This window comes from Pteropus alecto, unplaced genomic scaffold (genome assembly GCF_000325575.1).
Source record: "Pteropus alecto unplaced genomic scaffold, ASM32557v1 scaffold20, whole genome shotgun sequence".
In the NCBI taxonomy this organism is placed as follows: domain Eukaryota; kingdom Metazoa; phylum Chordata; class Mammalia; order Chiroptera; family Pteropodidae; genus Pteropus; species Pteropus alecto.
The window spans coordinates 25,999,884-26,025,416 of record NW_006436298.1 but is presented as its reverse complement, the minus strand read 5'-3'; the positions used below and the strand labels follow the sequence as shown (position 1 = coordinate 26,025,416).

General features: G+C 37.8%; 1 protein-coding gene across 1 annotated transcript in view; it reads left to right on the top strand.

Annotated features, from left to right (window-relative positions):
- The window catches only part of LIX1 (limb and CNS expressed 1), a 45,130-nt gene that overhangs the window by 6,293 nt on the left and 13,304 nt on the right, over nt 1-25,533 (top strand). The window contains exon 2 of the mRNA XM_006913241.2: nt 10,693-10,856. Within this exon, the coding sequence (XP_006913303.1) occupies nt 10,693-10,856 (164 nt within the window). The remainder of the gene's footprint in view (nt 1-10,692; nt 10,857-25,533) is intronic.

The following is a 25,533-nucleotide window of genomic DNA, read 5'->3' as shown; positions in this document are numbered from 1 at the left end:
CACTGGTATATTTTTGTCCACACCTAACTTGGAAATCCCAGGAGGGCAAAGCCATAGCTTACACTTGTATGTAACCCCCAGGGTGCCTCCCATGGGGCCAGGGACCTACCAGGACCAGAGCAGACCTGTTTTGATTGTTGGTTTGGTTGGTTTTCTACATCACAAAAGGGGAAAAGTTTTTCCCATTGTCAGGTGTTCTTTATAATGAAATAGACGTATTGAGACCCTCTAAGTCCTCATCTACCGACACCTTAATCACAACCTAATTGCGTGGAGGGTTAAGTTGACAACCAGTTGAGACAGGATGGAGCATGGAGGAAGAAGGGGCTCAGATAAACACAGCCATCTCAGGCAACTTCTCCAGAGTACTGCTTCGGGTTTGTCTTGGTAGAGCAGCCTAAATCATCTCATACAACCACATTGGCATTGTGACTTAGATTGTCAATCCTTATATTCACCCTCAGGTTCTACCCTCGACTGTGGGTCAACAGAGGCCCTACACTATGCTCTGTTGGGCCAAACTCTGTGCCTTGAACATAAACCCTGATGAGATAGCTGTGGAGGGAATGTGAAGAGCTTTCTTATAATACTGTTCCCAGCGAAGGTATGTTACATGCCTAAAGCCACATTTGCACAGATTTGACCATTTTAACTAAACAGAACTAACTGGTCAGCAAAGCAACCTGTTTTTTTGTTTTGTTTTGCTTTTGGAATTTTTTTGGAGCCTGGGTTGGTTATCTAAAATCAATAGTCCTACAAAGTTTCTTAAATACAGGGCAATGTCAGTGCCTGATGGAACATGGGAAGATATATACTTCCTGATTGGTTAAATAGATTACATCAGGTTTTTATTTTATGTGGCTTTTGTGATTGTGTGACATCATCTGACCCATGGTGCACATATAAATCACACATGAGAACTTAAGCATGCTGCTGCTGTTTTAATTCTGACATACTTAATGACTTTTTATTTCAAAATGTCTTTGTGAGTCTCTCCTGCTTTTTCCTATTCTCTCCCCTCTGCCTTCTTAAAAAAAATCACTCTGTACTTTCAAAGATATAAAAAAAAGTGTTATTTAAATTTCTCCCCAAATGATTTACAGTCCAGCAATTTTAAATTCTAAAGGTGAAAATTAAACCAAAAAGAATGATATACTTTTTGTATATGTTAGATAATTCCCAAGAAAACACCAACAAGATTATAATTCCCATGGGAAAAGTGTTCAGGGTAGAAGATGGGGACCAGACCAGAAGAAAAGAAAACGCAAACAAAAGAAGAAACACAACCAGCTTTCCAGCTGCTGAAGGAGTTAGGCATTGACTCTCCAGCATTACTAAAAAGAAAATTCCTCTGCTACAAACAAAGCAAGACTCCAAAGCTGTCTCAGTCCTGCTGTGTGGCTGTGGCTACCTTTGAAAGAATGTCTACACAAAAGAAAAAGGGGCCCAAGACCCCTTCCTACATGTTGTACCCAACACAGGAGCTGTGTCAGCAAGATTCCATTTAGCTGTATTAAAACTTGGCAGAGCCTGAGGGTGGTTATAAATGATTAAACAGCCAGTTCTGTTGGGCGGTGTCCTGGAGTTCACCGAGCCAAGCACCAGAACCAAAGGCACCCCCATTTTGCAACCCATTTTGCATGAATGGCAAATTGCATCACGCCTTGACCTTACCCCTCAAATTATTTGGGTGTCCTTTTCCTGTTTTTCCTCAACCAAAGTAGGAAATCACATTGACAAAAATAAGTTGTACATGATTGAATTACAATAATAGAAAATACTAATAAACTTTATTTTAAAATATTATCTGCTAAGGCTAATTTAAAGACTATATTAAAATATTACAAAACATATAGCCACCTGTTCGGAGGCAATGAATGAATTTGAAAATATATTAATCATCTTGGAAAGGTAAATTTCACCCAGCTAGAAATTTTTCTCATGTACAGCATAAAGAAATTTTTTCTAATGGATTTATAATATACTTTTAAGATTCCTTTTTGCAGACAAATGATTGTCTTCCATGCAGGACTTATATTAGATAATCGAACTAGGCAATCAACTATAATATTTCTACGTTCCTGAAGCATAAGCAGTCATTAAACATTAACTTAAAAGTTAGATCCTCTCTGTGGTTTTTGCTAAGAGCAGGTCTATTACCTTTAACATCCATTAGAAAGTAAATAATTGAGACAAACATCCAAATTTCCAGATTTTGAGATATGTACCATTTCATCCATTTATTTTCTGGCTATAATGAAGTTTTGGCTTTACTAATGAATAGCATCAAAAGAACTTTCTCTTTTACATCTCTGAACTCTTCAGATACTTTGGAAATAAATAGCACAATGTATACAATGAGAGAATTTTCAGACTTGCATACTATTTTTAGAATATTTAATGATATGGTTTCCAATCCAGGAACAGTCAGTTTCAAAGATGCAGTATGCAAGCATATAATCATCCCTTTTCTTTTCTTCCTTCACCTTCTCTAACCACAAATAATAGCTAAACTAACACTCTAGTGCTTACGATGTCAAAGATCTATTGTGAGCATTCTCCATGTTAAGCCTTATAGCAACCCTGTAAGTACTACATTTTACAGAGCTGGAGCAGTTAGGTAGGTGTCCTACAGTAGTGGAGACAGGAATCAAATCCAGGCATTCTGGCTCCGGAGTCTATAATTTTACCTACTAAGTAAACCGCCTGCCTGCTGATAAAATGTGCAAAGACAAGATGCAGCAGAATGCATTTTAATGTTTTCCAACCAGTGCCTGTATTTGAGGACTCTCCTATAATATACTTTATAATCCACGGGGCACTTACATCATCTAGATCTCAGAATTCCCATATGAAAACATAGATAATATGTCCCTTCCAGCATCTGCATCGTATCTAATCTGTGAAAATGACAAGTTCTGCATTTTTAGAATAAAAATCTTCTGAGTGTCGAGTTATTGATTTCCTTCTCAGAAGAGATTCTGTGCTTCTTCCAGGATGCCAAAAGAGCACTCTCTTGCTTGCTTCATCTCCTACCCACTTCTAGATTTTTTGCTGAACTCCTCGCAGAGAGCCACTCTCCTGGGGCTCACCCTGCTAACCAAAAGCAGCTGCACATTCTCTCCAAGTGTCCAGGCCTTTCCTCTTCATGGTCGAAGCCACCACAGGCAGCACAGCACTTTAGCAAGGACAAAGGACAAGGGACTCTGTGCCTCTGCCTTTCTCTCCCACTCAGGCAAAGCTGGGACACCAGGACAATAACTGATGTTCAATTACTAAAAGAAGTTAAGTTCCCTTACCTTGTCTCTTGCCTAATCATATCCCCTTCCTGCTGGCACCCTTTCCTATTGGCCTCCTACATAATTCCTCAGCTGAGGCATTGTTCTTTTTCTTATTCTTTGTCAAATACCCCCTCACTACTTTGGGAACACAACTTCTCTCCCTTCTCCAATCCCAGTCTAAATCTTATTCCTCTGAAGTGGCTCAGTTTAGGCCCTCCTTAAATACAAATTTTCTCTGACCTTTTCAGCCCACATTCATCTATTTTTCACTTTCTATTGATTTAATTGTTAATTATGGTGCCATAAATTTTTGTTTTAAATATTATTTTAAAATCATCTCTGTTCTACAATGTAGTACTCTTAATATTGTGTTCACTAATTATATTATAACTATATTATTTCTGTAATCAAACTGTAAATCTTTGTAGGCAGAGGTCTGTTTTGAACTTTTTTACTCCATACTGTCAAAGTCAATATTACCAGATAGACTATGCCAGTGCCACACTGCTGGTTTATTCTGGTGTTCTGTTTCACAAGCTACTTTTTAATCCTTTCAACAGAGTGCTCCAGGCAGTCAACATAAATGGCACTCTAAGACAAAAGTACTCATCATCCCCCATTCAGGGTTCTTCTACACCCTGCTTTTTATGAAGATAAAGCCCCAGCTATCAAGTGACTAACAATCACTTGTCTATTCTGACTGAGCTCCATCTTTCTGCTCCTACTCCACCATCTCCAGCCGAGGCATGGCTATCACCACCACGTCCATGTTGTCTGGGCCGCATGGTGTTTTATACATAAAACCTGCTATTCCAGAAGGAAGTATTGACCTCTCCATGAGTCTTAGTGACTTCACTTACCTTCCATCCTTTCATTCAGCTGCACTCAAACTGCTCAGATATGTAGTTTTCTTTCCAAATGAATTCAACAACTACCTCTAGATAAATAGCCCTGTGCTGGATACCAGGGAGGCTACAGAGAAGAATAAACCAGAGTCCTGCTCTCTAGAATCTTACAATCTTCTGTGAGTTAAATAACAGAAACCCGTATTCTATAAAATGAATTCTTATCACGAGGCATTTTATTCCTCTGACCAGAAGGAAGTCCAGCCAAGTCTGACTTGATAAATTTATCCAGGAGCACCACATCCATTTTATTAGCATGTTTAACAGGAGATTTAGTGCTGATACACAGGACCATTTATGGAATATAAGAGCTCAGAAAAGAAGATTCATGTGGACTGCAAACCAGTGAGTAAGGCATGATGGAGGAGGTGGTATTTCCTCTGAAGTATGGGAATAAATTGGATGAATAGAGAGTAGGGGCAGAAACAACACTCAAGGCAGAAGAGAGAACTTGCACCAAGGCGTGGGTAGAAAGTAAGCATTATGTGTTCAAGGACAAGTAAAGTCACTGCCTTTGCTGAAGCTGATTGACGATTTCTGCTAGAGTGAGTCAAAGATTCACTCTAGGTGTTATACATTGTAGGATGCCTTCATTGGTCATCTGTCTTCTGTGAAAACTTCGATGCTGAACTTTATAGTCAAAAAGAAAGCTTTAGGAAGGGGAAAATAAAAAACACATTTATGAGAGACTCACTTGGGGATCTAATTAACACTCTGAAAATTCTGTCATGTTCAAATTTCAAAACACAGTAAAAAAAGAAAATAGCCACACTAGTGTCTGTAAACTACAAGCAAATTATCTAGTTGACACATAAAATATTCAAAACTGCTGAAGAGATTTGTCTTAGTCATTTCAGGCTGCTGTGACAAAATGCCATGGAATGAGTGGCTTAAACAACAGAAATTTTTTTCTCACAGTTTTTGAGGCTGGGAACTCTAAGATCAAGTTTCTGGAAGATTTGGTTCTTGTTGAGAGCCCTCTTCCTGGCTCGTAGAACTGCCTTCTTGCTACATCCTCATATGGCTGAGAGAGGAAGCTCTGGTATCTTTCTGTTCTTATAAGGGCATTAAAGAAGTCACAAATAGGAACTGGTTTTATGCTATTATCCTAGGATAAAGACCATTTCCTTCAGTGTCCATTAAAATAAAGTAGAAACTTTTTAAAAATAAATTTACTAAACTTTGGAAGAAGTCATGCATGGCCAAAATAATGTGTTCCAGACTACAGCTTCCTAACCCTGAGGTGCAAGTCACCATCTAGCCAAGACTTGACTTTGACTTTTGCTCACGTCCGTCTGCCCAGGAAGCCTGTTCAAAGCCCTCCTCAGTCTTTTGTCATTATCTCTTATTCCTCTTCTGGTTTCTCCTTTAGCTATCTTTCCTTGAAAGAACAGATTGGAATGGAAGGCCTAATCACAGCCCCTTTGAGGAATGCAACTAGTGGTTATTTACACCAGAGCAAAGTGTTGGCTGAAGACTGAGCATCAGGATACCTGCTCACAAGAACACAGATTGCTCATTCAGTGTGACAGTTCCAAGCTGGAAACATGTCATATCACTTGTATTAAAAATATTGGCCTTTTCTTTATTCGACTATGTCAAGAACAGGTGTCAGAAAAACATGGCCCCTGGGAAAAGATAAGTGAAGCGATTCTTATGAGGAGACACCTATGCCTCCCTTACCAACAGCATTGCAAATGCAGCACATCTTCCCTATCTCTGATGACATTCCAGTACTCAGCCAACATTTATGCTCCTGCTATGTTCCAGACATTGTGGAAAAAATGATACAATTCTTTGTCTGAGGAACACTAACTCTAGTAGAGGTAAATAGACATGCATGAAAACGACTTAAATTCCATCATAATTAGGGAGTGTCTCAGGATGAACAAAGAGCACAGACTATACTCTCAGATAGAACCAGGTTTAAAATCCCAGGTCTAAGACATAGTAGTTGTATGATTGTGCCCTGAGCATCTTTTCTTATCTCTAAGTTATGAATGATAAAATCTCTAGGGGACGTTGCAAGGATTAAATGAGAAATTATTTAGTGGCTGGCGTATAATAGTTACATGATAAGGGAGATGAGAATAGCAACTTCTTCCTACAGAGGGCTTCTCAAACTTTCACGTGCATCAGATTGCCTGAGAATCTTGTTAATAAATGCAGATTCTGGTTCAGTAGGCCCGGGGTGCATCCCAAGATCCTATATTTCTAAGATATCCCAGAGTTATATCCATGCTATTTCTCAGAGGACTGCAATTTCCATATCAAAGATTTATTGCTTATTTTAGTTTTGGTTTTATTTCTAAGGAGCTGATGCTGGAGGTGAATCTTTAAAAATTAGTAGGTCCTATCAAGGGAGAAAATGGACAGTAGAAAGAAGGCATTCCAAGAGGAGAATGAAAATGTGGAGCTTGCCAGAGAAATAAGAAGCATGAGAGTGTGAGGGGCCTGAAAGGTGACTTGAAGAGAAAAGTTTGGAATAACAGAGAGTATCAAGACATAGGGTTTTCTATGCCTTGCCAAGGAGTTATTTATCCTGTAGGTAATGAAGGACTCACAAAAAAATTTTAAGAAGGTGTGAGATTTGATCAGCTATGAGATTCAGAAAGATTACCCTAGAAGCAATTGGAGGATAGGTTGGACGGGAGGATAATTGGAGTCAGGAGGGTATTATGATATACTTGGTGAGATAGAAGCCAATGCAGCAACCATAGTATAAGCTGAGAATAAGTGACGACAATGGGAGATATCAGGATATGAAATTTACGAAACTTGGGCATTTACTAGATATAGAAAGAGGATATTAAGATTAAGATTCTTGTCAGGTTTCTGATTTCAGTGATTGGGTAGATGATCACATTACTTTCTAAGTAATTCAGGAAAAAGAGAAGAGTTAATGAGGAGAAAAATGAGCTGAGTTTGGGAATATGTTGAATTCGTGCAACACCAAATGGAAGTATCTATTAACAAAGTCGGAGTTACAGGAGAATATTTGGGAACTGTCAGTGTATATTATGGTAGGTGCAGTCATGGAGATAGGTTTTGCCATTCAAGGATAACAGTAGGGAGAGAAGAAAGCAAAGACAAGGACAAGATGCTCGTGCAAATCAACATGAGGGATGAGCAAAAGGAGAGAAGCACACAAAAGAGACTGAGAAGAAATGATTAGAAATAGAGAAGCAGAATCATGAAGAAACCATCAGAAAAGCCTAGGGACATGAGAGTTTCTAAAAGAAATTGATCGGCTCTATCAAAAGCAGTTCGGGGTTAAGTAAATAAGGACTAAAAATAGGAACTGATGATATTTGTCAGAGTAGTTTCAGTGGAATAATGTAGAGGAAAGCCAGATTGTGATGGGTTAAAAATGAATGGAAGATAAGGAAACAGAAATACTAATGTAGAGTATTCTTTCTAGCAGCTTAACTATAATGGGAAAATTTTAATAACTAGTAGCCAGAAATAGTCCCAAGGTTGACTGTTTCATGTAATTGATTGATTGATTGGTTCATTCATTCATTCGTCTATCTCCGTAAGCATACTTATGGCAGTTGAGAAGGAGCGTATAAAGAGGAAACACTTAAAAACAGGAAGTCAAGAGAATGACTAACATACCAATACCCAGCAGAAGCAACACAAATTCATCTGAGAGTGTAGGAAATAAGGTGGAACTGGGTACTTGTGCAGATGAGTCACTAGATAGAGGTAGGAATGGACATCACATGCTTGGTAGTCCAAGTTTGTTTGTAACATGGAAGGCAGGATCATTGGCTGAGCACTGATGGAGCAACTGCATCTAGAGACTAAACTGTGTAGTGAGGTCTATCAGACTTGAATGGTTTTCTTCAGCAGTGCTTGACCCTCTGCTTGCATTTTCTTTGATACTGTCCATGAACCTTGTTGTTGCTACTTCAAAAAATTGAGGAGCATGTTTTTCATAAATAGAGTATCCTCTGATTTGCCGGTCTTTGGAATGGAATTCCAAATAGCAAGCTGGCCTTCTTCCCTCTGCACTACATTCATCTGGTTTTTCAGTCGTCAAGAAGAGATAGAGATAGAAAGATGGATTGTGTGTGTGCCTGAACATATGTTGTACTCTTTAGAAGTGATGACATACATAGAACCATCAAAGCAATCTTCCAAGGTTGCAGAATGAAAAATATGAAAACTGCTACTTTTATTCATGCAGAAATTTTACTTAGTACACGCCTTCAAACTCTTTAGTCCACATAACTTTACATGTCAAAATTCTTGTGTTCATTTACCTAAATAATCATGAGTCTTTATCTTACTCCAATTCTCAGCTGAACATCATTCAACAATGACCTTAATCAAAACAGTAGGTTAATATGCTTTGTTGACTATCTGAGCAACAGGCCACTGGCTTTGGTTTAGGCTTCAATTTTCAAGACATCTCTGCTGAATTCTGGAGGTCAAATGCAAGTAGAGACACAAATCAACCAGCTCAAAAATATTCTTATTTTCTTGGAAATGGGAGGCAGGGGAGGATGAGGAGCAGAAATACAGTTTAGGGAATAAATGTTCTAATGCTATTTTGAGTTAAATCAACTGGTAAAAAATATTATTGTAAATATCTTTGAATGAATGAAAAATCTCTATATTGACCAATCTCATCTTGACCATTCAACATGCATTTTATTTGTTAATTCAAGTGTCCCCTCTGATAGTCTTACATGGCCCCAGTTTCTTTCTAAACAACTTCTTAAAAACTAAGCACTGCAGTTTTTAAATATACACAGGCTTCCAAGTCCTTAAGTGCCTTGAGCATTTGCCTGAACTACACACTGAAGCTGATAGGTGACCAGGGATAAAGGAGCCAGGTGCTCTAGCCAACAACTTAAAGGGGGTTGTGCAATGTTTTTCCTTCCAGGTCAAACTGTGTGACTCTCCTGACTCTCTGAAAAATATCAAAGCCCAGTATTTTGAAGCATCCATCCAGGAATGTATTCCAGAGAATGTCAAAGGGTATAGACACTATTTTACACAAAGAATGTTTGAAAGAACAAAAACTATTTAATCTAGAATTTGAGGAAACTTGAGAGTTGTTCGTACTATTACACTTTCATATGCAAGTGAGAGATACTAATGCAAAATGGTTTAAGAAAAAAGCAGATGTGTTGGTTCAGGGACTCAAACTATGTCATCAGAACTTAGTCTTTCTTTCTTCATCTCTTGGTTCTACACTTCTCTGTGTTGGCTTTCTTGCCATCCATGTTTCCCCCTTCCTCGGGCAGCACCACATTTATCTCCTGTCCCCCTGGCAACACAAGTGAAAAAGGAGAATTTAGTCTTCCAACATTTCCTATGGAATTCTTGGATTCATTGGCTTTAAATGATTTGGTTTTGGTTAAATCCTCACTCTCAGCCCTGAAGAAGATACGGTCAAAGGAAAAGTGGTTCTTTAAGGAAAACTCTTATACTATTCCCACAAAGAGGGGAAAGAAGCAAAAGCCAAGCAGGCAAAAACAGTAGATATCCTACACTGCCATCAAGTTATGTGGTGGGCTTTCATGTGAATAAACTTCTATGAGGCCCCAGAAATGGGAAGTGGACTACTTGTATGAACCTTATAGAAAAGCAGATTTCAGCTCACCCCCAAAAAGGACCTTTTGACAATCAGAACCATTAGCAGTTGAAATGGGCTGCCTCAAGGTAAGCTATGTACCAAGTCCTTCCACATGTTCAGGCACAGGCCAGATGGGCAACTTTCAGTAGTATTTGCTGGGAATTCCTGCATTAGGCAGAGTGTTGCCTGCATGACCTGTAGGGTCTACAATTCTATTATCCTTGTTAATTTCCACAATTCAATTTGCAGTACAGGATAAACAAACCAACCTAATTTGATCTGGAAATTCTGCAGGCTATCACAGGTTATTTAATCTAAAACACATGGCTATAGCCATTATTATGTTTTCTGAAGTCATCTAACAGACGTGGTCCTTAACAAGGCCTCCATGTTATTAGTTTCACTTATGGCTTTTTCCAGCCTCCTGCTTATTACACAATTGCCTTTCATTCCCCTTTAGGTTGGGGTGGAGAGGAGCATGAAAGAGTTTTCTTCTTTCTTCCTTTTTCCTCTTAAATCTTATAATAGGCGAGTCCCGATTAAAATTACATTGCTTACAACTTTACCTCCAAATTCAGCTTTCACTTTGCAGGTTTTAGAATCTAAGAGAAATGGGAGCGGAGGCCATGGATAATTATAGCTCTGGACAAAGTTTATTAATGCAAATTTTCAAAGAAGAAGGAGTGAGATTTTTAAATTTGATATTAAAAATTAATTTATAAAGTAAATTTAATATACTGCAATAATGTTGGAATTAGGGTACCAAACCACCTGAGCCATACTCTTGAAGAAATAAATACATTGGTGTTAAATAGTATTTGCTTCTTTCAAAACTAAAAGCATCCAGCAAATAAAATTTTGTTTTGCCAGAGTGTGTCCATCCTTAATAACTGATTATATTCCTTGTCTTTTTCAGTGAATGTTGTGTCAATGTTACAGGAATTTTGGGAAAGCAAGCAGCAACAGAGGGCTGCGTCCCCAAGTGAAGGCGTGGTGGTCTATGAGTCCCTGCCATCTCCCGGACCTCCCTTTGTGAGTTATGTGACCCTCCCTGGGGGAAGCTGTTTTGGCAACTTTCAGGTAAGAAGTGACCATAAACTGGTAAGTGAAAGGTAATTGGGTTAAAACAGAGGAAGCCCTTTTATAAAATGGTAACATCATAAGTTTTCTTAATTGCAGTGAAAAAAGTTGTGGAATTATTTTATATTAGAGTATCCCCTGATACCTCTTCATGGAAAATGAACTTTATAGCATTTTATTTGCTTGATATCTGCTGCCTTTTCCCTCTAAATATTTTGGAATATACCTTAAAAAACAAGGGAACTTTGGCTCAGTCCTCCCATCATGGCCCTTTTATCAGTAGAAAGTCTTTAATTTCATGAATTTTGTAATCAAATACTAATCAATATAATATACAGCAAAGCATGAACCAACAACAAAGATTGAAACTCACAGGACTGGGTTCAAGCACCTGTGCTAAGCCGCAGTTCTGCCTCTGAATAACTGTATACTTTTGGGAAACTAATTTACCTTTTTGATTTCCCCAACTTTGAGATGGGGAATAATACCCACGGGGTTGGACAGGAGTCATGAGATATACATGCAATGTGTTTATTTGGTACATAGCAAGTATTCCAACTGTTGTTTTGATAATTATTATACTCTCCTAGTTGGTTAAATATCTCTTATGTTTATAATGGGTGTAAATGATGATGCATTTCTAGTTGTATACCTACTCACACAAAAACATTTGCCTACATTAACTATCAACATCTGGTTATCCAAGTGTGTGTAACAAATACTCATTGAGTGACTAGGAAATATCAAGCATTGGGCCAAGTAATGAGGATATGGTGCATATCTTGAGGAAATCTATGTATAAAAATATTATAGTAATTATATAGAATTATATTTGAGGGTCAATGAAAGTATAAAGGAAGGAACTTCTCAATTTACCAGTCACCTTTATAAGTACCCCTTTAGTACAGTACATCATCTCTCAATTTTCAATAACTATAATTGCCTTATAAGACAAAATCCTTTATTTATAGTTTATAGACAATGTGAAATCACAAGTGTTAAAATTTCTCTCTTAGCTTTGACAACTAGGAAGCTGAGAGGCAAATTTTCAGTGTATCTCTTTGTAGTATAAGTCTACAGAACTTAATGTCATGCATGCAGTTTTTAGAACTAACCTCATACTCACTATTATTTATATTTCTACCTTTACTCTCCCTTTGAATGTAGTGTGTCTCACTCATTTATGTTATCCTGTTACCATGTATCTGTTTTATGTTATTTCAGCTTTTTTGGGAAGTGAGGGTTGGATATAGTTGAATAAATAGACCCACAAACCTATGTCTGCCCAGAGGAAATCAAAAGGTTCAAGGGGAATGCAATCACAATCTGAGGTGCAGTAGAGGATATCTTTGCCAGTTGGTAAAGGGAAGATGACGTTCTTAGAGAACAGCATGTGCAAAGGCATGGAACAAAGGAAAACCACCAGCACTTTCAGAATGCTGGTAGCAAAATTGTGTCTGTGGCAGAGAAGTGGTAGGAGATGATGGTTAAGCACTCACATCAAACCATAAGGGATCTTCATGCTTTGCAAAGGAGAACAGGTTTTATTCTATATAAAATCAGAAGCCCCAAAGGGTTCAGAGCAGGAGAGTGATATATTCAAATGAGTTTCAGAAAGATTACTCTGGCAGTAGCGAGGGGTAATTTTAAGGCTAATCAAAATATTCTCTTCAAAACGTCTGACCCAGCCAGCTAAGAAGGTCCTGCCTTCTCCTACCCTGAGCAATGGTCACCAGTAGATTTTGACTTTTGACTAATGAAAGTGAATTGCCTAATGAGGATGATTTGAAAGTGGGTCTAGAAGCCTTCGTACAGGGCTTAATGTAAGCCCAGACACTTAAAACAGGATGAGGAGCAGGTAAGGAAGAAAGACAGCAACTGAGGAAGCCATTCCCTAATCTACATGAACCTGCATTCTATTACTGAGCATCCTAAGGGAAAGTCTGCCCACTCAGATGGAGCAGACTTCCCATTCCAGGTGAAACAGACCTACTCAGCCACAGAGCAAGGTCTTACCAGCCACCTGAATGAATCTATTTTTTTTGCCCATGAATGTCAGTGGGCTAAAGATCACCAAACATGTGAGGAAAGCTAAACGCAAAAGAGAAAAGGTCAAGGCAAGCGAACAAAAGAAGAGAAATGATCCACGCGGCAGAGGACATAAGAGAGTATTACAATGAGTATCCTCAAAAAATTATGGGAGGACATTTATCCCTAAAATAGCTATAGAAAATAGAAGCAAGCCGGAAACAAGAAATTTAAAATATGATTGTCAAATTAAAACAATAAAAATAAATAAATAAAAGAGAAATAAACAGATGAGTGGACATAGATGACAGCCAATTTAGTAAGGATAACAAAGTTAAAAAATAAGCAGTAAAGTAAATTTTCTAAAACTTAGAGCGAAAGACAGATGGAAAAAAATTAGTACAGAAGACGTGGGAATAAATCCTGGAGGTAAATATTAATGTAAGTTCTAGAAAGAGACAAAGAAATGGGAGAAAATAAATAACAGAATAATTTTTCTTTGAGTTAAAGAAAAGCACAATTTTTTATATTGAAATGGCCCACCATATTCCAAGCAGGATCATGATAAAAGAATCACACAGCTCTGAAGCTGTGTGGAACTTACAGATAGCATTCTGCTTAAAAGATGAATAAAGAGACTTTTTTTAAAATACAACATTTGTATATTGATCTCAGTTTTTTGTTTTTGCTTTTGTTTTTTAATCCACATTGAATGTAGATGTAGCGTAGCTTTGGGGGAGTTGATGAAATATAGCAAAAACTAACAAACGTGTCAACAAAATCAAAAACTATTTCTTCGAAAAGATAAATAAGAAAAAAAATCTTTGACATTTCTGAGTAAGAAAAAAAAACAAGACATATACTATACTAAGCATGAGAAAGGGGATCCAAATATAGGAGTGTACTATAAGAATGCTACATAAACAGTTATATTTTTAAAACATGAAAAGTTAGATGATATTGACTACTTCGTGGGAACTCTCTGTATTACCTTTGAAACTCTTCTGTGAGTCTAAATCTATTTCAAAATAAAACGTTTTATTTGTTTTGTTGTTGTTTAAAAAAAAAAGCTTCAATGGCTACCTATTTATTACCTTCTTATTAGTCTTAATGACTTATTCTGGCAACAAAGATTATACAGTTGGCTCCAACTTTTCCTTCCTTCTTTATCTCCCTGAATTCCACTTCAGACACTCAGCACTTCAGCCTAACAGTTCTTCCTCTTTGCCTTGACCTCTTCTAGCTACTCCCATACTCACACTGTGACCTAATCATGAAGTTCTGTTGCCACTTTCTCTGCATGCCTAAATATTGCCTATCTTCCAGGATTCCGCTCAAAATGTCATACTCTCCATGAATTTCCCCTGATTCTCCCTGCTAGATATCTCTGCCTCTTATTTCCCAAAGCAGTTATCTCTGTTTCTCTCCTAGTATTTTTGTATTTTTGCCTTATGCTACAGCTACTTATGTACGTGTTCTGTCTCTATAATAAAATGTAAGTGACTCAGGGACAGGGTCTGTGTTCTTATATGCACAGCACTGTGCTGTACATATAAGTGTTCAATAGATTTTGTTGAATGACTAGCTAAATGAATGAATCCCAAGAATTAATAAAATTAATGAAATTAACAAATCCCAAGAATTAATGAAATTTATATTTGTCCTTTTTTGTATATAACCACTATTGATTGATATATAAAATAGTATATACTATTATAACAATATGATATAGAAACTAAGATATTTCACTTAACTGAAAAGTAGTGGGCTGGGAAGGAAAAGTCAGTAACATTAAAATCATCTGATATTATTATGTTCCTATCTGTGCTTAAAGTTTTGGAAGTAGATTAATATGAAAGTGTTGATTTTCAAAACCTTTTAATTCTCCCTGCATTTAATTTATGCATTAGTAACTTTACCTCCACTCTATCCCCATGATCATACCCAAGATTTGGCCATACTCACATCCAGGTATGCATGTATTTGTTCATATTAATAAATACATTTATTATAATCTGTTTAGAATATAATATATTTGACAGATCAGTGAATGAATCTAGAGGATATGAATCTAAGAAATTCTAGAATTCTCGTTTTTGTTTTTGCTATCTTGAGAATTATGAATTTCCCAATTCTCTCATAAATTCCTACCCAAAATGATAAGGCTTCCCTTAGGTAGTACATGAAACATCCTCTTTGTGATCTTTAAAAAATAGAAAACGAAATGCAAAAATGAAGCTCTTCAGCAAGGAGGCCTCTTGGGGATCTCTCTGATCATTTCAGGGTCTCTTTTTCCTTATGTTTAAATGATCATATTTTAAGGTTCTCAAGAGGATTGTTAACATCCTTGTTTTAAAAGATTCGGAATTTCCTGAATCAAATATGTTTTGAAAATGTGTTTGGATGATTGGCTGCCAAATCTGGCCCCTTAACCTTTTGGCCCTCCAAAGTATGGTTTTAGAAAGGAAAACCAGAAAGTAAAAAGAAAAAAGAAAACTTTCTCTAAAGCAATATCCTTGCACTATTCTTTATCAGTTCAGAAACCATCTTAAATGCTATTTTCACCATGTAACATTTTATCACGTTTTTACCAGCAGTTGGCCTGTGAGAGCCTACATGCTCATTCTTGCAATGCCTTTCACATAATCAAATGTCACCTTTGTGCATTGCAAATCATTTCACGATGGATTATTAATGCCCACACTATGTGCTCAGACATGGAGAAACCATTATGCCAGCAGTAGCCTTCTTACTGAGCCCTGGATGTCACCTCCAATGGTGCCAAGTAATTGAAAATACTTGAAGTGGAGTATGGGACTGGATTGCAGGATTAATCCCTCTGGTTTCATGGAAACTGTAAGAGAGTATGCTCATTCATTCTTTAGAAAAGTGGTATTCAGACTGAGTTTTAGTTTTCTGATTAATCAAAGGAAAGCAGTCAAAAGGCTCTGATGGACATAAACCACTGGTTTCAGGCAAAGAAACCTCCTACTGAAATAAATGGGAGGCCGTGTCCAAGAAGACTAAAGAATTTTCAGTTAATCTTGACACTACAACCCACAAAACACAAAGAACTGGAGGGAAAGAAAGCAGCCATAGTCCTGCCTTTAAACCATGCCTTCATAAACTACTATAGTATAGGAAAAGAGAAGTCAAAATATGATTCATTTTTTAATTTCTAAACAATAAATAAAATGATCTGTCAATGCTAAATTATTTTTCTTTTAGAAAATTATATTGAAACACATTGGTACTTATTGTGCCTTTTATGAAAGAAACTATCTGCTATTAAGTAGAAATTCATGGATTTTAGACATATTTTCTTTATGCCATTTTTGTCTAGCCAATTAATCTGTGCCTGGCCACATATTATGACCATGAAAACTTGCAGTAATTTCCATTTTTTATAATAAGAGCAACACAAGTTCCATCAGATCAACGTCTGGCTCCCCTCTTGATAAACTCAGAAGGAAAGCCACTCATTGTATCAGCAGCTGTTTTTGTTTCCAAATCCAAAAGAAGAACTTAATTGAATATTTTCTTATTTTATATTTTAATTTAAAAAATTTGATTAAAAGGTTTGTGATTCAAATTTCATTTTCAAGCTGTGACATGGTCTTCTATATAGTCATCTAGAGTGATTTGGATTAATGAATTTTATTCTTATTTGAATAAAGAGAACTTCCCTTGGGTATAGTACTAGACCATGAGATTATTTAGGTGCATGAGTTATGTTGAACAAAAAATGTATCCCTTGGCTAAAATTGATGCAATAACTCAATTTATTTGAAGTGTAGGACACTAATTCATTGGGGTATTATGTCTTTTTCATATAAATATTTTGTCATTAAAATTGCTTCATAGACAAATAAATACAGTGTTAAACACTGGGGTCAGGTACTTAGGCTTTTTGTACAATGCCAGGCACCACATGAAATTGAGATATGTAATATTTCCATAGATAAACTGTCGATTGATTTATTTTGTTTTGTTTTCAACCAATGTTTGGTGTTGTGTAACAGGGCTTCACAGTTGGGAGATATGAGATGGATACTTAACAGCAGATGAGTTGCTTGCAAAGCTCTGTTTCTAAAGGGCCTTTAATTTTTATGTCACTTAATTTTCAAACCAAAGCCTTTGCCTATAATGATACCTAGAAAACTACTTTTCAAGTGTACATTCTGGCTAAAAGAAGAGTAAGAGTTTTTATTTTGCTTTGTTTTAGTTACTTAAGGCAGTAAGCACACTTCACTTACATTATCAGATATAAAACACATGTTTTATACTTTCTGCACCGAATGATTCTTTTTTAAATCAAGGGAATTAAAAGTATATTTAAATCACTATAAACTAAGTTTATAAAATTAAGTTTTTCCCAGGAGAGAAGGACTAAAAGAAAATTTGATTAATTCATTGACTTGACTAAATGGAATTGTAGTGCTTTCTTTTTACCGATTATTAAATAAGATCTAGCCTTAACATTCCATACCCAAAATAGAGAGTTTCTACAAAAAAATTGAGACTATTGCCCTGCATTAATGCTGTTTTAATGTTAAGTATTTCTATTTTAAATCAGCCTTGACCTTTTTCTTCTCTGCCTCTAGAGTTGACTCAGATGCATGACCCACTATGCAATACAATTTAACTTCTAAAGCAGGTATTTCCTGTTAGAAATCTCCACAGGAAAGCATTCGATTTTGTAACTAATAAGACCTAAAGATAGGAAGATTAGTTATAACCCCTTCCCATTTGAAAGTCATATGTCGGCTAATGATCAGACTCTGAAGACTTGCCCATGAAACTGGGAGTGCATATTATTTTAATGAGACCTCATATTTATTCCCCAGACCTTGACTCTGTCTCTTTTCTTATCAAGCAAAGTGAATAAAGGGCTTGGCCTCCAAATAGAATAACAGTGTAGTGAAAGGGAAAGGCTCCGAGGTAAATAAAGACTTGGCACTACCTCCGCAGGAGTCTCCCAGGCCTGAATTAGAGGAAGATGCTCACTGTCTCAGGAGTTGCTGAGTGAGGAAGAAAGGCTGACTCTATTTTCCCCAACCCCCCTCCATGCCTCTCAGTGCAATCAGAGCCAAGTCCTTTTACATCAAAGCAACTGTAAAAATAAACCAAAATTTTGAGCCCTGATCAATTCATCTTGTCTGCACCTTAACTTGAAAAAAGAAAAAGAAAAGAAAAAAGGGAAAAGAAAAAAAAAAAACCTCAAGGAGCAAAACACAACATGGTTTTGTAATAGTTACCAGGGACCTTGGTCTAGGTATGTGTATAGAATAGCATTTGCGGCAGAGGTACATGAGGAGGAGGCCAGGTGGTTTATATTATAAAAATAACATTCTGACCCACCATGTGCATGAAACATTTCTTTCAGTTGACAGGAACTGCTGAGTTTTCTCTGAAAATTGGACTCCCAGACCACTCCCCTCCCCCATACCAAGCAAAGACCCCCATTCCCAGCACACACAGAGCTCCAAATTGTTCTCAATGTATTTACAGCCAGCCTGACCTATGGAGAAACAGACACGATATCAATTTGGGTGACTTGAGTTCCAGCAGTTGCCCTTTACACATCACCATCTGGAAGAGGGGAAAAAATGCTAATATATTAACAATTAGATAAATTGGAACACATGCAAATGTTCATGCTTAGACCAGAGCAGTCGAGGTCTTAAAGAACTGAAAGGGTCCTTAGCAGCAGAGCCTGGTTTGTGGCATTCTTTGTGCTGATGGTTTGCTGTCTGGATGAAACTGAGGCGTTGGTGACACTGACCAGAGCAGGCAGCCATAGACACAAACTCTGCAAGTCACTTGCTGAGACTTGGACCTAAGTCACAAAAGCAAAACATTCCCAACCACCTGAATGACAGACTTGACAGTCTAAAGGATTTGGGCAAGAATTCTCACCTTTCATAGAGTCAGTTTATTTGTTTTTGCCACCTGCATAGTCCCAGCTCAGGAGATCCCCTTGGGTACCATGTGCTGCTGAGCAAATGCCACTTAAATAACACTGACCTACTCTTGACTCCAGGAAGGACATCTTCAGCTTTGAGTTTGCATGTAGATACAATCTGTCACATTTGCTATTACATTGCTGTTCTTATTCAAAAACTTCACTCCTCGTAGACCATTTTTCAACTCCTTGGCTACCCTAGGTAGGCACTGAGTAAAGTAAGTCTAACTTGGTTTTATACATTTTGGATCTGCAGATCTACTTTTTTCTTGATTCTTTAAAATATAAATATGAATAATTCTAAAAAGTCTGTTGTACATTCAAAATGGAGAGAAGTTACTTATATAAATGTCTTTCTATGTGCTTTCCTCTTTTAAAAGCACTGTAGTTGGGAGGTATGTACAGTAAAATCTTCATATTCAGAAACAGCTACACCACACATGTATCCTGCCCATTTTCTAATACAAAGCATGAGAAAAAAATATTAATCTAATGAAGACTACCAGGGAGGTAATTGTTCAGAGTATAAATTGCGTCAGCCTGCCTATAAGGTTTCCTGTGAACACACATTATGATGTATATGTTTTAATAAGAATCTTTAAAAAGTTAATAAATTCTTGGCTTAAAAATAAATAATTAATTAACAATAAAATTAGTTTCTTATTAGGCATTTCTATTTTTATAACATGTACATGGCTACCAAATTTTTATTAATGTAATAACTTCTATACATCCTAAAAAGCTGACTAGCCATTATTCTATTTTGGGACAGCCTACTGGCCCACAAATTAATCTTGGTTGATTAATTTTATGTTGCATGGCGTGACACTTTGGAAAATTGTCATGGAAGACATAAAAACTACTGAGCAGAAAAATAACATTTAGACCTCAGTTAAGACAGCAATGTTTATATAAGTCCTAAGGGCCTAATTATAGAACTGTCATAAAGGATTTTTTATTTTTAGCCCTAAGACTGCTTTTTCTTGACTTGTGTAGAAGCGATTTCTCTAATAAGAAATTAGCATATTTGATGTTCACAGAGGTGGGTTTAACATTGTGCTATTGTGATTTATAATAAGAAATATATATTTGGCCTTTATCCTGTTTCCTGGCACAAAGTTCCTAACACCCTTGGAATTTCCTAACTGATAAGAGTAATAAAGATATCTTTTGTTATTCATAACAAAACCCTTTTCTACCACACCTCAGTTTATGTCAATAAAGTGACTTTCGGGAAACCCCTAAAGATGGGGATTGGTTGCTAGAGGAATCAACCCTGGGACTTCCTGGGAGGGGAGAGGGAGTGAAGATTAACTTAATCACCAATGGTCAAAGATTTAATCAATCATACCTACATTATAAAGCCTCCATAAAAAAATGATGGGATTTGGAGAGCTTCTAAGTTGGTGTACATGTGGAGGTGCTGGGAGGGTGATACGCCTTCACTCTCAGGGGCTGGCAGGGGCTCAGAGAGGGAATGGAAGTTCTGAGCCCCTTCCCATATTCTTTGCCTCATGATTTCTTCCTCTGTTTCTTTTATAACAAATCAAGTAAGTAAACTGTTTTCCTGAATTGTGAACCATTCTAGCAAATGATGGAACCAGAGGAGGGGGTTGCAGGAACCAGAGGAGGGGGTTGCAGGAACCAGAGGGGGGGGTTGCAGGAACCTCTCATTTTCAACTGGTTGATCAGAAACATAGGTGACAACCTGGACATATAATTAGTGTCTGCAATTGGAGCAGTCTTATAGGACAGAGCCAGTAGTTTATGGGATCTGATGCTATCTCCAGGCAGATAGTTTCAGAATTGAGTTAAACTGTAAGACACCCAGCTCATGTCAGAGAAGTGGGTTTTCCCTGAAATAATTGGTGATCATAGCATAAAAAATTCAAGCGTAATAGTGTAGCAGAGTTTTCCTTTTCAACCATGAGGGCAATAAAGCTTCTGCATATGCTCTTTCCAAATCACAATGTCATTTTTTATTTGTAATTTCATATTATTTTTCATAAACAAGATATCCCAAATTGTATAAGCTTCAGATCCCACAAAAACTGGTTCTGTCACGGCCAAATTAGAAGGTAGAACAACATTCCTCTAAGAATAGTCCTGGGTTTGCCTGCCTTAGAATCACCCAAAAAGCTTGTTAAAATGCAGATCCCCCCACCACAATCCATCTAAGGAGACTGATTCATTAGGTCAGATTGGGACCTAGGAATGTACATTTTTAACAACTTGGCAGTCTTACTATGAATACTAAAGTTTTTGAACCGTTGTTTCAGAATCCCGGACTAGGCTTAGCAGTGATCTTCATAGTGTACCCAGTGGACTCCTAGTCACTTGTTCGGTGATCTGTCATCCAAAATAAAATAAAAGGCCAAATGGGCTGGTCTTGGGAGAATTTCTTATCCAGTGGAACTTGCGACGTTTAATTTTAATCACTTTTGCTCTTGAAGAGTTATGAAATACTTTTTTTTTTTTTTTTGAGCAATCTTATGTGGTAAAATCCCAAATTCTCTTGGCTTCGTATTTAATCAAGGGTCACTTCCAGCCAGCATGAGAAACTTCCTACAGAAGATGACATTTGATCTTCTGGTCTAGTCATGAAGACTGGAAGCAGCTGAATTGGGTAGTTCTTGAGCCATGGGACCTCTCAATGTTCCCTCTTCCAACAGTCTAGGTAGCAAAAAGCGTGAAAAAGACAGTAGGAGGGAAGGAGATATTACAGTCAGCACATTCCCCTCCTCATTGAGCACAGTTCCTCCTAAATGAACTTGAGTTCATCATGCCGGGGTGTGAGGAGATACTGCTGGAATCTTATGTCAGAATGATCTATGGAGCATCAAAGTTGAAGCTTTGGTTAAAGTAATCACTGATTTGGGGAACTCTAAGACTTTAGCCAAATTATATATTCTTTCCTTCCCAGCGTAAGTGACCATTTCTGTGAGAAGAAGAATAGTATAGTGGTTAAAATCTGGACTCTCAAGTCAGACAGACTCGGAGTTGAATCTCATTTTGGTCGCTTTTTAAGTTTTATGACCTTGGAATATGTAATCTCTCTTTCTTTATTTGCAAAATAAGAGTAACAACAAAACCAACCTCATAAGATTGTGGTAATAACTGAATGTGACGATAAACGTAAAGTGCTTAGTTTAGCACCGAGCATGTAGTGTCAGCAGTTAGGATGACTATTACCAGACTCTCCTTCAAGGGTGGGCTGAAAGAGTTCCTAATTACTTGATGTGAGCAAAGTCTTTATATTAGTTATCTATGGCTGGGTAACAAATTGCCTCAAAACTCTAATGGTCTCACAGCGTTTCTGAGGGTCGAGAATCTGGAAGCAGTTGAATTGGGTAGTTCTCGAGCCATGGGACCTCTCAAACTGTAAGGGCCTCCTGAAAATTTCAGTCACGCTGTTGGTTGGAGCTGTAGTCATCTGAAGGCTTGTTCGGGTCTGCAGGATCAATTTTCAGTGTCCCTCAGATGGCTGTTGGGAGAAGGCAGTAGTTCTTTACCATGCATGCCTTTCTGTAGAGCTGCTCACAACATGGCAGCTGACTTTTCCCAGAGCAAGTGATCAAACAAAGAAAGCAAGTTTGACCAACACAGGAGCCACAGTGTCTTTTATAGCTTGATATCAAAAGTGACATAGCATAACTTGTGCCATATTCTGCTGGTTACACAGACCAACTCTGGTACAGTGTGAGACAAGTCCAGTGTGGTACAAGTCCACTAGAGTGCAGGAGGCAGTGGTCACTGGGGGCCGTAACAGAGGCTGGCCACCATGGCCTTTACACAGTTTTCCTGAGTCGTGCCACAGATGCGCTTAATTTTTTTTTTTTTTTCTTTAATTTTAGATTAGAGCCAGGAGGCTTTGAAATGATTATAGTGGTTTATAATCTACCAGCAAATGAAAGGCATCTGAGCATCAAGATAAATGTCTGAGTGGGGTCTGCTAGCCACTTGGAAAGCATGTGGCTCCACATGCCTAAGAAATCCACAGCTGACTTTAGTAAAACCTCAACTATTAAATATTCCAGCTCTGCACTTTCACAAAGTGCAAAGGACAGAAGCTGTCTCTCTATATTAACAAGTAAAAATGGTTAGTGGAAAAGGCACGGTTTACAAATCTGTATTTATGATTGGGGTCTGGCTGAAAAACAGCAAGAATAAACCATACAATCTGAGAAGTCTAATTCTAGCAGGAAGTTGCTTTGAAATAACATCATACTTCACTCACTCCCCAACCGATGTCTTTGATGACCAGTTTGGACACATTAATAAAATGTCCTGTCATTTACTATATTTTATTTTCTTGCAGCGTTTCCCGCTGTTTGGTGGTAACACTAACAGTGCCTGTTCTTACAGAAGAATCCACACTCTGATTTAGATTTGCCAAGTGGATTGCTTTTGGCTAAATTTCTTGCCCAAACACAAGTCCTATGGCTTGAGAAGTCCTATTAAAAGATCCCTAAAGAAAAATACGCAGCTTTTACTGGCTTGGATTTGTAGGTCCAAAATTTAGAAGAAAGCAGCTGGTTAATATTAAACATTTTGAAGTACTTGTCTTTCAGAAATACGGAGAACAATAGCAAGAAAAGCCCTTTGATGGCTCAGAATTTATTTTATTTTATGTACTTATTAATTGGTATACTTTCTCCCCTATTTTAACCAAATATTCTGTACATTGAAACAATAAAATAAGTAAAGACATGTGTCTGCTTTAAAATTTCGATATTGCTTAAGTCTCCGTAGTTCTTTTTCATGCTTTCTGGGTAAAGGCTCTTTCTGTTCTCTCAGCCAGGCAGCACTTTGATCTCAGAAGCAATGCCATTTGGTTGTAAATGTATGTGGCTCCTTTGATCTGGTACTTAGCTGGTCTTATTTAAAGTAGATAGTTTCTTTTATCTAAGTAGTGTTTACTAGGTCTCTCCCTGTGAAAGATGATATAAATTGATATTATTTAGATAGAAAGTTAAAGTTTCCTAAAAGTACCTAGATCTGAATCTAATTCTCTAAATTCTAAAACCCCAATGTCTCTATTACAGATTTTATAAAGCAAATTCCTATTAAAATGAGCTGCTCCTATAGATGTCAGGTAATACTTGCAAAAACTCTGTTTGCTTTTTAATGAGAAACTGGTTTTCCGAAGTATAATAAACATATTCTACATTCAGGCAAAAGTGGTAATCTCAGAATTTTGAACTTAATGGCCAATTATCCCTCTGAAATTCAGGTATTAATATATTTTTATATTACTGGGTTAGGCATACTATACAGGGTATATTGAAATGGGACTTTTTAAAAATAATAAGTACATAGCTTTAATTTTCCTCTTAAGAGGATTTCTTGAGCATTTTATCAGGTGCATTAGTGACTTGCGTTTGAATTTCCTAGGCTGCATTCAGTTATTCATTCAACAAAACATATTGCAGGTGCAGAGACAGAAAAATGACTGAGTCACAGACTCTGCCCTTAGCTTGCTCACGGCCCGGGGTCTGGGGGGCAAAGCACTAGCAAACAATTACATGGCAGTGTGCCTCTCATGGACAGTGGTCCTCTCAGCTTGGCCTTGGGAGTGATCAGGAAAGGCTTCCTGGAAGAGGTGGCACCCACGCCCAGTGAAATACTGCTGACTCAGAATTTAGTGTCCAAAGCAGCTGGTTAATATTCCACAATGCAAAGCCAAGTCCACAATGCAAAGCAAACGTATCTGCCCAGACACCCCCTTTTTTCCCCCAGTTTAATACAGGTAGCCTAAACCTTGAGAGAGGTCTAAACCTTAACTGGCTTTGCTGCTTTCTGAAGTTATCCCAAAGCCTTCTTGGTCATCATTCAACACTAGGGAGAAAAACCCCAAACTACTTTTCACTTACATCTTAGACCTTTAGCTCAGTTCTTTATTTGCAGGGGATATTGGAAATATCTTTGTGCTGCAAGTTAAAATAACTGCTTTTAATCGTTCTGTTTTGTTACGCTCCTGACATTTTATTTCCAGTCCTCCTTGGTATCATGTTTCTACCATTTCAGAAGTCTTGTCATTACTTCGTCCGTGGACTAACCATGTATGAGCACTATCAGGCATTCTGGAGGATGCTCAAGAGGAATATAAGGGGCCTTTCCCAGACCTGGAGGTTGGGAGAGGGGCGGGAAGAAGTAAGCTGTAGTCAAGTATAGGATTATTACAATAGCAGTCACGACTGTTCTAGGAGGGAGGTTGCAGAAGGGGAATCAGAGGGGCCTGGGGCTTGACCTCAGGAGACTCATTCTGGGTTTGTGGAGATGAAGAGGCAAGATTGGCTTCCAGAGGACACAAGAGCATGGATTTGGAGTGTTCTTAGGACCGTGCAGGAATGGTTAGCACTGGGCAGGTGAGGTAGGGGCAGGATGTGCTGAAAGAAAACTGGAGGGATTTGGCTTTTGCCCACCCAGTGGTGCTAACAAGCCACCGAGACTGAGGAACTGTCCAGTGAAATGGGATCTTTGGTACTTTCCCTGTTCTTTCACTTCAGTCACCAAGTACTACTGATTCTGAGAATCATGCATTTTAGGTAAGTAGAAGCCTTGAAGATCAGAGAGCCTCACCTCCCATTTGTCCAGCTCCAAAGTTCAGGCAGCCCAGGTCTTGCAGTCAGCGGCTGAGCCAGGGGTTTTGGCAGCCCTGCTGACCAGGACCTGGGCCTGGGC